The sequence below is a fragment of the Lynx rufus genome, unplaced genomic scaffold, assembly GCF_022079265.1.
Source record: "Lynx rufus isolate CCGP_SWC_20201006 ecotype Redwood Valley unplaced genomic scaffold, mLynRuf1.p SCAF_2, whole genome shotgun sequence".
In the NCBI taxonomy this organism is placed as follows: Eukaryota; Metazoa; Chordata; class Mammalia; order Carnivora; family Felidae; genus Lynx; species Lynx rufus.
Window position 1 is genome coordinate 2,179,482 of NW_025814834.1, and position 14,535 is coordinate 2,194,016.

The window sequence follows — 14,535 nt, forward strand, 5'->3', positions numbered from 1 at the left end:
CGCCACCCTTTTCTCTGCTCCCCACCTCAGTCAGCCTCCCAATGCCTGCGCCCCCGCCTGGCCCCGTCTCCGGAAAGGTCACTGCTGCCCCGAGGGTGGACAGGGCAGCCCACCCCCGCACCAGCCTGCCCTGCCCTCCCCTCCACCACTCTGCCCCCTCCCCCTGCCCGGCCACGCCTGTCACGTCCCCAGGGCGCCGTGGCTTCGCCCTCCCGGCTTCTTCCTGGTCTTTGCTCAGAGGGCACCTGCTCAGGACCGCCCTGGCCGCCGCATGGACACGGCAGTCCCCCCACCACACCCTGTGTCCTGTGACCCTGCTCTCTGTTGGATCTATTCCTCCAGTAAGGCTGTAGCTCACCTGGCAGTCTCTCCCCATCACTAGGATGCCACCCTAAGGCTGGGGCATGGGTGGCGTGTGCTTTGTTCACCGACGTAGCCCGGGTTTGTAGAACAGCGGTTCGCACTTAGCGGGCCGCCCCGCAAATAGTAAATGAAAGAACAAAATCGCAACTGGTCAGGGGGTAACACTCTGAGTCCTAAAGTTTCTCACGTTTCCCGGCCCTTTGTCGCCACGCCAAGGCTGGAGGCAGGCAGCCTCGCATCTCCGGCCCCAGAACAGAGCCCGGTGCCGGGTGCTGCTGGGTGGCTGCTCGGGGCCCAGCTGACCAGGGGCCAGCCTGCAGGGCGATGCTCTGGGCCGGCACCCTCTGCCCCTCAGCACGGCCTCGCGCTGGCCTTGCAGCTCTCCGCCGGTCGTCACGGGAACAAACCACGTGCCGCCGGCGACACGCTGCGTTGTCACCTTGCTTCCCTTCTGTTCCTTTACTCCTTTCCTCCCGGAGACCCCACAGGAGCCGCCCACTCTTCCCAGGGGCATCCCCTCGGGCTTCTGTGCAAGCCCACGCCGCGGGCGGTGCTTGGCCCCGAGGTTTCTTGGGATCTTTCCCCTGAAACTTCATGACAGAGAAGGGACAAGGTAGCCAGCGCGGGGGGGACACGTCCTCCCCGTGTGCTCCTCATGCAAGCACGCAGACACCTCACCTTCCAGAAGCCTTCGCCATGAGCTGGGACGGAGAGCGAGCCCCAGGCCGCAGTCCAGCCACGGGCTGATCCCCTGGGGTGCCCGAGACGGAGCCGCCGCGGGAATGCGGTGGGGACAGTGCAGGGACAGGCGCACCGCAGCGCTTGGAGGGGACGGTGGCAGAGGCTGTTGTGAGGGGAGGGTGACGTAAGCCCCTGGAGGGCCAGCCAGCCCCGGAGACTGGCCGTGAGGAGCCTCCCACCCCGAGCAGAGCCAGTCACGACTTCCTCGCCCTGATGCGGCCCTCTGCGTCAGAGTGAGACTTTACGGAATGAGTTGGGTTTCTGAAACCATTTTTCTCTTAAAAGCGGGAGATCGAAGTTTCTGACGATACTGGAGTTGGGCAGGACAGTCAGGGCTGCGTGGCTGTGAAAACCCGAACCCGGTGCGTGGAGCCCGGGCTCCGCCCCTCACCGCCGTCCACACAGGACCTGGCCAAGCAGGCTACCCGCAGGGACGCTGCTGTCTGCACACGGGGGCCCGGCCGGGGGGAAGGGGTGCTGGGGGGACCGTCCCGCTGTGGCTCTGATCCCACATCTCCCCACCTGGGACCCACGGGTTGTCGCGGGTCGGCGGTTCCCGCGAAGTCCCCGCGCGGGGCCTCGGCGGCACTCGGCCTTCTGACGTTCGACCTCTGCCCGCCTGAGGGGCGAATGGCACCCCGGGCGGGGTGGGCCGTTTCCTCATCACCTGCCGGTTCCGAGCCTTCCTCGGGGACCTGTTGACAGCCCATGCTTTCTTCTCTGGTGAAGCTCATGGCTTTTGCCCAGTTTTCTACTAGGCCAGTGTTTTCCCGTTTATTCGTAGAGGGGAAGATAGGACGGATGGGTGGGTGGGTGGATGGCAAGACAGACGGATGGACAGGGGATTGGACGGGTGGTCAGCTGGACGGATGGGTGGGTGGGTGGACAGATGGACCCCTAGGCATCTTCTCCTTTTCCGTCCTCCGGAAGAGCGAGTGCAGGATTGGAGTAATCTCTTGCCTGGAAGGCTCTCCTGCGCCCTGGGTTCCCTTTGCAGGAAAGTTCTAGGTGACTGACTGCGTCACTTCTGTCCCTTCTCGAGTTAGTGCCGGGAGGTCACGCCGTAGCAGATTCATCCACCTCAGCCAGGTTTCTTCTTGCCTGTGGCACCCCAGCCGTGGCCCCCTCACCTCCCGGCTCCGCTTCTGTGCCTGGGTGGCGGCCTCGCCCAGTCCCGCCACGACCCGTCCATTTGAGTTGTTTCAGAGAATCAGCTTTCAGCCCCAGTGTCCTTTTTCTTTTCCAGAATGTGTTTCTGCCCCTTTTCTGTGTGTTTTCTTCACGGCTTTGTCCGGGCCTGCCCTGTCCTGTCGCTCACCTCTTAAACTGAGCACCTGCTTTTTCTGACCTGTGTGTGCCTCAGACGGATACGTGGCACTTTGATTACTTTTTATTTCTGAGCGTTTCCTGAGTTCTGTCGATGACTTCTTTGACCCGTGATTGGTGGGTGCGGGGGTTTTTGTCTGTTCCAATTTCCAAACCTAAAGGCTCGCAGCTCCCGTCTGTTACCAGTTTCTTCCGGCTCGTGCATTGGCAGGAGCAGGAGGTAGGGCTGCGGGGACGCTCGCTCCACGGCCGGAGTGCGGTCCGTCTGCGAGGACGCTCCCGGGTCCACGTTTGGTTTTCTCTGTTGACTTCTGCCTGCTCTTTCTAAGGAAGACGGGCCACCCTCTCCCCCCACGGCGCGCCTCTGTCCACCCACTTTGGTTCTGGCGACATTCACCTCCTACACGTTGAGCGAGTTTCGCCAAATGTGTACAAATTTTAAGTCCTGTCCTTTCGGTGAATCGAAAGTTGTATCACTCTGTAGAGCCCTCCTTTGTGTCCAGCCACGGTTTCCCGCTCACGCACGTGGTGTGGACCGCTGACCGTGTCCTGAGGCTCCTGCCCTGGCTTGTCTGTCTCTCCTCCTGTCTTCCAGCCCCCTCCTCCCTCAGCATAAGGCTGGCTTTCATTCTGATTTTTATAGCCAGTCCGAGGTGTGGCCCTTAAGTGGAGACTCTGGTCCTTAAACGCCCTTTGTTGCTCTGCCGCTTTTTCCAGACTCGCGTCCGCATCTCGCCCTGCCCTGCGCTCCCCCGGTTTCCGCAGCACTTTCTCACCAACGGCTTCTGGCCTCCTCTCGCCGTGACGACCTGACGGGGGGCTCCCCGCGTTCCATCTGTCCCCGCTGCGTAGGAGGGCTACACAGCCGGTTGTGGTTTCCAGTAGTGATCCTTACACACACTAACATGTACCCGTGATGTCGTCAGTGGCCTCTTCCCTCCCCCTGCCCCCTAGACCCAAGCGGGGCCGTGGACTAAACGACACCCTGTTGGACATGGTTGTACAGAAAAGCTACATGCTTCCCGTAACTGACCTGTGCCTGGTGCCCTGCGTGTTTATTTGCTCTGTTGGGAGCCCCCCCTCCAGCCCCCTCCCGGGTCACGTGCAATCCCTGACCGGCAGCTCATGCCTCTTGCTTGCTTTTTCTTTAGCTTCGCCGGGATGGCACCATTCCCGTGGTTTTCTGTGGTCCCTGTTGCTGTGGCCTTTCCTGCATGCACGTTCTTTGCTCATTTCTTCTCGCTTCTCAGACCGTCACCTGGGACCACCGTGCCTTCAGCACGAGCACGCCCCTTACGTTTCCCCGGAGAAGGACACGGCCATCACCTTCCCCCGTTTGCCTGCTTTTATTAAAGGCGTGATTTTACCCTCACGCGTGAGTGAGCAGGGGTGCCCCTCTGGGTTGGCCGTCACTTTCTCGGCACACTGAAACAATCACACCCTGTCCTATTGCTTTCTTTGCTGTGAAGCAGCCGGTGCCTGGCTCACCGGCTCCGTTGCACACCGTGTTCTCCGGCTGCTATCAGAGCTCTCTGCTGGTCTCTGATGTCGCACAGCCTCACTGGTGTGCACAGGGGTGGGTGTCTCGTATGATTCTTCCTGCTCGGGTCTCATCCCCCCTCCTGGACGGGGGATCCTTCCCGTCAGTCAGTCCTGGAGACGCCTCGGCCGTGGGCGCCCCTAACGACCCCTCCCCACCCCCTGGACACCGAGCAGATGAACGGAGCCCTTCCCCCTCTGCCCGCTCCCCTCGTCCCTGGTGCATTCAGGCCACCCCTTCCACTGTTGCTTCCAGGTTACCAGTTTTCTCTTTCTCTGATCCGAGTTTCCAATTTCTGCTGTTACGTTTTCATTTCTAGAAGTTCTGTTCGGCTCTCTTTCAAATCCTCCAGGTGAGTAATCCTGTGTTAGTGTCTTACTTATTTTTGTTACTATAAAAGTCACCTTTATTTTTCTATTATTTGTTTTTTAATTCACATCCTCACGTGAGTTAGCATATAGTACAATAAAGATTTCAGGAGCAGTATCTTATTTTTAACGCATCTTAAACCTACTTACTGCATAGTTTAAAACTGATCATTTCAGGGCGTCTGGGTGGCTCAGTTGGTTGGGCGGCCCACTTCGGCTCGGGTCGTGATCTCGCGGTCCGTGAGTTCGAGCCCCGCGTCGGGCTCTGTGCTGACGGCTCAGAGCCTGGAGCCTGTTTTGGATTCTGTGTCTCCCTCTCTCTGACCGCCCCCCCCACCCCATTCATGCTCTGTCTCTCTCTCTATCTCAAAAATAAATAAACGTTAAAAAAAAAATTTAAAAACTGATCATTTCAAGAACTGCGGTCTTTGAGGACATAAATCTGTGGGTTTTTTACTAGACCTTTAATCCTGGATAGCTGACCCTTCGGACGGTTTCCTCTCGGCCCGTCTGACCTCAGCCTGGGAGCCAACCCTGGACGGCACTGCTCATGCCCAAACACGCCCAGCATTCGCTCGCCTTCCCACGACTGCCCCTCCCGCATCGGGCTCCATGCGGGACCCCACCGTGCGACCGGCCATGCCCTGTCCTTACCCTCTCTGGGCTGTGGGGGCCTCTCAAGCTTCCCTTGGTTGTCATTTTTGAAACGTTGACAATTTTCGGCTAGCGAAGAATGCTACTCAGGTGTTTTGTAGAATGTCCCTCAATTGATATTTGCCTGGTTTTTCCTTACGATTGGACAGGGGAGGAAGACCGCGGGGTCAGGTGCCCCCCTGCTTCTGTCCAGGACAGTGCCTTCCCCGGGCCTTATCTCTGCCGAAGTGAACCGTGAGCCTTGTGTGAAGTCCCCTTTCTCCACTTCCACACGTGCTCTGTGGTGGATGTCGGGAAGAGGGGCTCAACTCACACTCGAGGGGACAGATGGGAAAGTGTGAAACTCCACGTCTTGGAGAGGGGGCGTGTGCAGAAGTTACTGAAATCCCTCTTCAGGAACATGTCTCCTCCCCACCCCCACCCCCCCCACCCCCCATCGATTTGTTCAATCGCTTTTTCCATCGGTACGGACTCCTGGACACGTTCGTGCTCTGTGTGAAGTTCAGTACCCCCTGTGTGTCTCCCTCCCGATGGGCCTCGTGCGCATCCTGTCGGCACCACCTGCCATCTGGTCCCTCGAGACCACCAGGCCCTTCTCAGCCCGGCCCTGCGCCAACCTTGGAAAATCCCATTTCCCCAAGGAGCCTGGTGCCCTCTGCTGGAGAGCGATGTGCGAGAGCTTGTTCTCCTGACCCCAGTCCACGCTGGCTGACCTCTGTCTTACGATGTTTTGACTGGGCACTCAAGGAACTGAGCTGGCATTCCTGGTCGGCGGCCTGCTTTGGGGACGCGGTCCTCACGAGAGGGTCTGCGGCTGCTCTGCCGGGCACCTGAGCCCTGCAAGCAGCGGCCTGTAAAGCGGGCTGATTCTCAGGGGGCCGTGTCCCTTCTCCGCAGAGCCCAGGCCAAGAACCAAATCCTGCCCTGCAGTTGTCCACGCGAGGCCAGCTCATCTTCGGGGGGTTGGGGGGCTGTCCCAGGACGTGTGACCGCCCTGGGCAGGTTCTGCTTCCTTCTGGAACGCAGCACATCTCCCTGCATTTTAAAGTCTTGTCTAATCCTTTGAAGTTTTTTAGAATTACTTTTGTGTTTTCGTGATGCATTTGAACCAGCGTGCTTGGTTGTCATGTTGGGGACGCTCCAGTCTGCCCTGTGGCCCCTCTGGTCGTCTTGTGTTTCTTTCCTGATTATCTTCTGCTGCCTGCACTGGAGGAAAGTCCTGCAGCAAAAGGTCCCTCCCCTCTGAGAGATTCTGTTCACTTTTCTTCCTTTTACCCTTTCCCCATTTTTGGAAGAACATCGTCAATGGGGCGTTCAGGCATTCTTTGTAAGACTAGGGACATGAAAGCAGTATTTCCGAAAAGTAGCCATGCTTTCCCCTACTGATGAGCCTGTGGTGCAGTGTCCCAGGAGGCCCCAGGTCTTGTACACCAGCCACTCGTCGACACGGTGCCTCCCGACGCAGCAACTCACAAGTAGACCGGACGGTCTCCTACAAAAATTACCCTAAAGAAAATAAACCTAGGGGCAGGTGTCCGACTTCAGCTCAGGTCTTGATCTTACGATTCGTAAGAAAAAAAATCTACCTTTGTTTAAAACAAAAATCGTATAGGGGCACCTGGGTGGCTCAGTCGGTTAAGCGTCCGACTTCGGCTCAGGTCACGATCTCATAGTCCGTGAGCTCGAGCCCCGCGTCGGGCTCTGTGCCGACGGCTCAGAGCCTGAAGCCTGTTTCAGATTCTGTGTCTCCCTCTCTCTCTGCCCCTCCCCTGCCCATGCTCTGTCTCTCTCTGTCTCAAAAATAAATAAACGTTAAAAAAAAAATGTTAAACAAAAATCGTGCAGTAAATAGCAAAGGTATATTTGGGTTTTTCCTCTTCTCTGTTAGCAAGTACGCTCAGCAAACAGGTGCTGACTCTGAGCGTCCCGCTTCAACACACATGGGGCTATATCTGTATTCACAGTGTGTTTCGATTTTTTTTTTCTAGCTTGATCCTCTCCCGGAAAAGGTTCTGCAGCAGAGACCCAATGCTAACGCTGTCCGGTCCATGGAGAAAGTCATAGAAATCCACAGTGAGTTGCCTGGGCCAGCGCTCAGCAGGAACCTCCCGGGGGCACGGGCTGACCCACATCACCCGGACTGTCTTGCGGGCAGGCTACGCCCTGCGCTCCCTGCGCAGACACTGGGTCCCCGCCAGCCTCCCTGCTGGGAAGCCCCCGTGTGCCAACAAACGCTGAGGGGGTCCCTTAGGCCCACCGCCCCCCGCCCATCTCAGAGGGTCTGCGTGGGAGGCCCCTTCGCACGGGCAGTGCCCGAGTCGGGGGGGAGGCCCCACTCCCGAGGACTTGGCTGGCAGTGTGGGGGAGCCCAGCGTTTGTGAGCCAGGGGGTACCCCGGCTTCTGTCCCCCGAGAGAGGTGCTCTTCAAGGCGCCCGGGAGGAGTGCGGCTCGAGACCCCGGGAAGGCGGGTGACTCCCGGTAACAGCTCTTCCCTTGCCCCAGGCCAGTACTGGCGCTCCCTGCCGCGCCTCTGCTCCACGGTGGGACACTCTCTGGTAGAGGCCCAGAAGTGCGAGAACGAGGAAGCCGAGACCGTCACCGCCATGGCCTCGCTGTCCGTGGGCGTGAAGCCCGCGGAGAAGAGGTGAGCGCCTCCGCCCTGGCCCGGCGGGCCCTTCCGGGAACTGTGCCCCCTTCTGCACACCGCCCCAGACCTGGCCCTTGTGTCTGAGGCGCGCGGTTTCTCCCGCAGGCCCTGCCTTATGCACCGGGCCTGCCCCGGAGGGGTGGAGGGCGGGGGTCCCCACGCGCACTTCCAGCTCTTAACGGCGCCAGAGACCCGGAGAAGTACTTGGAGACCCTTCACTCGGGAGCGGGGGGCCCGCCACGACCGCCCTTGGGGGGCAGGGGCACAGGGAGCCCGGAGCGGGCAGCAGGAGGGCGCGGGTGCGGGAGACGCCCCGAAGCAGGTGGGCACCCCCCCGACCCTCCCCGCTTCTCTCTCCCTCTGCCGTGCCCGCCGCACCCCTGCTCCCCCCGGGGTGCCGCCGCAGACCGGACGAGGAGCCCATGGAAGAGGAGCTGCCCCTGTAGCCTCCCCCGGAGCTGCGGTTCTCTTGTCTGTTTGTCCCTGTCTTGAAGCTCCGCCAAGAACAGCTCCTGTTTCTCTGCGGCCTGCCCGCGATCTCTGGCCAGGGCTTGAGCGGCAGCGGGGAGCCCTCCCTGCCCGGCCCCCGGGCCCCCCCCGGGCGGGCAGCATTGCGCGGAACCGGGACAGACGCCGGCCGCGCAGACACACGGACACACACGCGGCCAGGCTCTCGGCTCCCGGAGGGAAGCCGCGGAGGAGGGAGGCCCGTGCGGCTCGCGGCACAGCCGCCCACTTCGACGCCACGAGGGAAGGAAAACGGAAATCAAAGATCTGATAACACAAAACGGACTCGATTAAAACTGGTGCTTACAGTTGATTATCACCCACAATTCCACAGTCTCCGTGTAAACCACTCAACTCATCCCGTAGCTTCTTTTTTTCTTTAACGAGAACGTTCTCTAGGCCCCGGCCGCCTCCGTGGCCCGCAGCGGCGGGGTCTGCGGCCGGGCGGGGGGGCGGAGTGGACACGCGCAGGAACGTGAGCCTGTGGGACCCGGCTTTGCTCTCCCAAAGCCATCGGAAGATGCGAGTTTGTGCCTTTTTTTTATTGCTCTGATGGATTTTTGTGGCTGGGTTTTCTGAAGTCTGAGGAACAATGCCTTAAGAAAAAATAAACAGCAGGAATCGGTGGGACAGTTTCGGGCCTGGCGGGGGAGGGGGGGTGGCCCACGCGCCCCGAGGCCGCCGCGTGCTGGCCGGGGGGGGGGGGGCGCCGCTGGGGGGTGGGGGCTGCCGTCCCGTGGCCCCTGTTTTGCTTTAGTGCTGTTTAAGAGACGTGCAGGTAGTTCCAGCAAAGTGGCAAATACTGTTGGGGGTTTTGAAGTCCGACAAATTTTAAATGAATCCAAAGTGTTCTTTTCTCGTACGTCATTTAACAATTGAGCATCTCCATTTGGTCGTGAAGCATGTCCTAGGCTCACTTCCAGTGTTACGATCGGAATGCTTTTCATTAAAAGCAAGTAGCATGAAGTATTGCTTAAGTTTTAGGTATAAATAAATATATATATGTATAATATATATTCCAATGTATTCCAAGCTAAGAAACTTGATTCTTATGAAATCTTGATAAAATATTTATAATGCATTTATAGAAAAAGTATATATATATAATAAATGCAGGTCGTAAAGGTCCCTGGCGAATGAATGACGTGTGGACTAGACATCAAGGTGCTTACGGAAAGGGATCTAGTTTGAAACTCAACGTATTTTTGAATTCCAGATTGGATAGCTTCCAGATCGCCAACGAGTCCGCCACTGGACGGCTGCCTTCGGGTGTGAGCTGTCCTTCCCGCTCTTTCCGGACGGGACCCTCCTGGTCCGAGCCTCCTCGCACATATTTACCTAATGAGTTTTTATAGCAAAGGATAGACATTTGCTGTTGATTTTTGTATGAATTTTCCACAAGGACATCCTGAATAAGCATTGTTTTGTGAATTTTACATTTTGTTCTCACCATTTAGCAGTTTCCTGAATGGTAATAATGTCTAAACCTTTTTTCTTTCTGAATTCCTGCTTGTACATTTTTTTTTTAACTTTTAAAGGTTTTTTTTTTTTTTTATTATTATTTTCATTGTTGTTTATTTTCGTACAGCGAGCAGTTTGCTGTGGTGCACGGAACTGCCCTCGGTTTGTTTTCAGAAAGTGAGCTCGAGGTGGGGGGGTTGGCGTGCAGGCTCCTGGCGGTGACTGGCTGCCCCAGCCCCGCCCCCCACGGCTGCGCCCATTAGCGAGGGGCTTTTCTTCCCTCCACACCGGTAGTGTTACAGGGGGTGCTGTGTTTTCCCCTCGGCAGCCGCGCGGGGAGGATCGCAGGGTCACTTGCCAGACGCCTCGGGCCGTCAGCACTCATGAAACTCCTGTTTCAACTTGCCTGGCCGCGTTGTCAGGATAGGATTTTAAATTCAGTTTTCCAAAGACCTTTTAAAGCATGTCAGCAAAATGCATGGGGCCGCAGTGAGGCCCACACCTGTTCTGGGTTTTTCCGCCGCGGCCACACGGCCGGGGGCCGGCCGAAAGCAGCAGGCCCCGGATTTTGGAGCCTGTGGCTGCGGGAGCCCAGGGGCCCCCCCGCGGCCTGGCGAGCCTGCAGGGACAGCACAGATTCCTGACCAGGGCAGCCAGTCTTTGCTCTTTTTGTCTCGGACAGTAACTGACCGTCACTTTTTACTGGTAACTTATTTTTCAGCACTTGAAGACACCAGTTTCATTCCAAAGCATGTAGTGAGTTCAGAGCCGCGGGGAGAGTTCGGGCACGGCGCTCCCGTCAGGAGGGAGCCCCAAGCCACGCTTCGGAGTCTGGTCGCATTCACAGGGTAGCTTCTGAGACACTGATGCGGGCGGACTCCTGACCCAGCGAATCCAGATTCTTAGGTTGGCTCGGTCACGGGGACGTTGGTGGTCAGGTCCAGGACGGCGGCCTGAGAGTAGGACAGAACGGTCTTGGGGCAGGCGTGACTGCGCCCCCTCCCGCCGGCCCCTCCTTGCTGCGGGGCCCAGCCCACCTTGGCGGGAGGAGCCGGTGCGCGGTGAGCCAGCTGGGCCATCCGGGCCGGTGCGGAGCGGCCCGTGGCCAACCGGGGCCCTGCTCCGCGCGGCCCGCGGGCCCCGCCACCCCGGCCGCCTGCCGGCCCCGGCTCTCGGAGGGGAAGAGGTCATCTCACGCTTTTCACAGTGACTGGGTCAGGGAGCCGTCCGAGGGGGGCTTGCTCCCCGTCTCCTGCGGGGAGACCCCTCGGCAGAGAGGCCTGGGGGGCGCGGCTGCCGCGTCCGCGCGCCCCAGCCCCACAGATGTGCTTAAAGCATTACCGTGTAGCCTTTTCTTTTCTTTGAAGACACACTCGGCCCTTCCCCGCCGCCGGCCGCCAGGGTCTGCAGGACCCCGCGCCGAGGGGGGTGGGGGGCGCCTCCCGTCTCCCCTCTCCGGTCCTTGCGCCTGATTTAGCCTTTTTCTTCCTTTGCAAAGGCCTCGGGGGCACCGGCCGGGGGTCAGCGAGCGAGCACTTTAGGTCCCCCCGCGGGACTCCCCACGATGCTGCCGGGGACGCGTGGCGCCCGCCCTTTCGGCTCCCGCCGCGCCCCGGCGTGCCCGAGCCCCACCAGCAGGCGGCCGCCCGGCTCCGGAGGGCCGCTTTGTCAGAGTGTTTTCGGTTTTCCTCCACTTACTTTCGAACGCCTGTTTCCAGAGGAAGGACCGCCGGGTGCTGCTCCGCACGGAAGCCAGGGCGGCAGAGTTTGTCGGTTTTAATTTTCGATCAGAACATTCCTCCTTCGCTGGTCACAGCCACGTGCTCATTCCATTCTTTTTGTAGACTTTCGGGCCCACGTGTTTTATGGGCATTGATACATATATAAATATATATATAAACATATATGAATCTATTTTTTTAAGTTCCTACACCTGGAGGTTGCATGGACCGTGTGGCCGGCATGTCTCAATCGTACACAGATTTTGCACGCCAGACTCGGCAGCTTTGGGGAAGAGGAAAAATGCCTTTTTGTTCCCCTCTCACGACATTTGCAGATTCGACAGATGGGAGTTTTTCTGTAAAACAAAACCTTGAAGGAGAGTCGGTGGGGAGGGGGGGGGAACGTTTGCGTCTTACTGAACCTATTCTTAAGAAATTGTACTTTTTATTGTGAGAAAAAGAAAAAAGGACTACTTAAACATTTGTCATATTAAGAAACAAAGTTTATCTAGCACTTGTGACACGCCAATAACAGAGTTTATTGTATTTATGTGGAAACGGTTGTTTTAGGGAAACTGCACAGAATTCGAGGTGAACTGCCCGTGTCTCTTCCGTTGACTTGGAGGCGTTTGCCTCGCTTTGTTTTGTTTCTGGATCTTGCACAGGGCCAGGCGCGCGCGCTGCCCTCCGGCCGGCCCGGTGGCCGCCGACGGTGACGGTGCACAGCCCCGGAGAGCCCCTTTCTGCACAGCTGTGGTGACTTTCTAGTTACTTGTAGACCACGCGTGGCCAAGATGTCACTTTAAGCCGAGAGTCGTGACCTGTGTGAGCGCCGCGGGTTCAGACCCTCCTTTGCGTGGAGAGGAGACCCTTCCTTCCTCGCCACGACGCGGAGCTCGTCCCCGGCCCGGCTCGCCTCGTCCGACGTGACGACAAGTCTGCGCCCGGAGGAACGAGCAGGCGGACGCTTTTGTTTGTTCGGGTTTTCGGTGTGTGTGCCCCGCAGGGGAGGCGCTCTTTCCCAGTTGGTGAGAATGACCCGTATTATAATGTATACAAGGGGGGCTGACCCCGTTTACCCAAGAGCTTGCACAGAGCTGCGGCGCCGCCGCGGCCCGCGTGTGGCCCGTCGGCGCGCTCCGGGCCGGGTCCTCGCCGCGGCAGCCTCCCGTTTTCTTCTGTGACGTAATCCGTTCCCTCCGATCGTCTGGACCTGCCAGTGGTCCTTTCTTTCTTTTTGCTCCGTGCAGTTGGAGATTCTGTTCCCGGTTTTCTCATTCTCGTTCTGTTCCGTGTGGGCGGGTTTTCCCCGACGGCCGTGTCCCCTCCTCTGACTGCCGACTCCACTTCACCCGGAGTCCAGTGTTTGTACCTCATCAGACAGCTTGTTGCTCTCGTGGTGTAAATAAAACAGCATCTCTGGTTTCTGCCGTGTGCTCGCGTCCTCTCTGGCCCGCCCGCCCCTGCCCGGGGCTCTCCCATCGTGGGACGGGAATCGCCGCAGCCCCCGCGGGCGGCCCCTGGGACCCAGACGCTCGGACCTGTCGCCCTTTGCCCGTTCGGGCCGCTCCCGTGGGCAGATCTTCGCTTCAGATGCCCTCCTACCATTCCCTGAGCTATCTGGCCGCCTCCCCCCAGCCGGCAGGCGCCTCCCCAGAGGGGGCGAGTCTGCAGACCCAACCACAGCCGCCGCCCCCCCCTCGTCCCCCAGCAGCATGTTGCCTCCCCCGAGTGACCACCCCACCTCCGGGCCCCCGTGCTCAGTGACTCATGAGTCGGGATGGGGGGGGGGGTGGAGGCCGGCCACTTGGGCCCCCTGAGGACAGCTGGGGCCGTTCCCCTCCCCGTGGGTTGTCAGCCTCCTTCCTAAACACTGCGGGGTCTCCCTGACTGTCACCAGCCCGTGTCTGGGGGCAGGAACCTGGGCCCAGCTCCATGGGAGGCCTGTGGCCTGAGGTCCCTTCTGCAGGTGCAGCCACAGTGTCGGTAGGGCTCACGTGGGGGACCCGCCTCCAAGCACACCCCCCGGCGGTGGGCAGGCCCCCTTTGCCCTTCGCCCGCTGCACCCACCACCCCGCGGGTCGCAGCCGCCAGCCCCAGCGCAGGAGACACAGGTGAGGCAGGGAGACCCTGAGAGCGCACCCAAAGGCCGCCACAGGCCTTCTCTAACCCGATGTCCCAGGTGAGGTGCTGTCACTTCCCCGCCTCCGTCACTCGTCACTCGTCACTCGAAGCCAGCCTGGAGGCAAGGGCCATGCAGGCTGCCCACACCACACCCGCCTCTGGCTTCGTTTGGTTTCTCTCAAATCCCGACAGCTTTGCCTTCAGAATGTGCCTGTAATTCACTCAACTACCTCCCGACCCAGCCCCCTTCTCCACGCCGGTCCCTTGTGCCCCCTTCCCCTTAGCGTCCCAGCACGGGAGCCAGGCTGACCCTCCCAAGGCTGGATGCTGGGCAGGCTCACCGACGTGGTCCTGCTTCTGTTGGCCTGTCTGTCCCCCCCTCCACTAGAGTATAAGCTTTGCACCTGCTACGGTCACTCCTATCTCCCCAGAGATTAAAACCTACTAGTAGCTCAACAAACAGGGTGGAATGAATGTTGCTGGGGCTCAGGCCTCTTGGCCCGTTTACCTGTTGGTTATCAGAGATGAGAAGTAGAGTTTTAAAATATATTTTGGTGCTAATCCCTGGTCGTTTCTAAATTTCAAGTATCTTCTCCCCTGGGGATTCTTTCCTCTCTCTCGTTAATGGAAACAGTCCGAGATGCCAACCGTGCCCCTCCGCCTGTTTCGGCGGCTGCGAACAACATCCCCCCCCCCAACCCCGGTCCAGGTGCGTGTGGTCTGAGCCCCTCCTCACAAGCAAAGCCCAGATGGCCTGTCATCCATCTGCACACGTTTCCGTGGACATCGCTTAGAGACGAAGAGTTTTTCCTTAAACGTGACACAATACCGTATCATGCTCTAAAAACTGGCGGTTCCTTAACAGCCAAGCTCCAGCCAACACAGATTTCCCCAGGTGTGTCACTGGTTTTCTCGTTTGTTCGCTTTTTACACTCGGTTTGTCTTCATCAGGATTCACACAAGGGTCTCACATGGCATTTGACAGGTGTGTCCCTTACGTCTCTGACCTGTGGGCTCATCTCCTTCTTAATTTCCCTTGCAATGTACTTGTGGAAGAAACCGGCCGCTCGCGGACCCCACCG

General features: G+C 58.8%; 1 protein-coding gene across 4 annotated transcripts in view; it reads left to right on the forward strand.

Annotated features, from left to right (window-relative positions):
• The window catches only part of HDAC4 (histone deacetylase 4), a 250,211-nt gene extending 241,411 nt beyond the window's left edge, over window positions 1–8,800 (forward strand). For all 4 annotated transcript variants that reach the window (XM_047085760.1, XM_047085761.1, XM_047085762.1 and 1 more), the window contains exons 24-26: window positions 6,981–7,065; window positions 7,496–7,637; window positions 8,047–8,800. In XM_047085760.1, the coding sequence (XP_046941716.1) occupies window positions 6,981–7,065; window positions 7,496–7,637; window positions 8,047–8,086 (267 nt within the window). In that variant the 3' untranslated portion in view covers window positions 8,087–8,800. The remainder of the gene's footprint in view (window positions 1–6,980; window positions 7,066–7,495; window positions 7,638–8,046) is intronic.
• The last annotated feature ends 5,735 nt before the right edge of the window (window positions 8,801–14,535 follow it).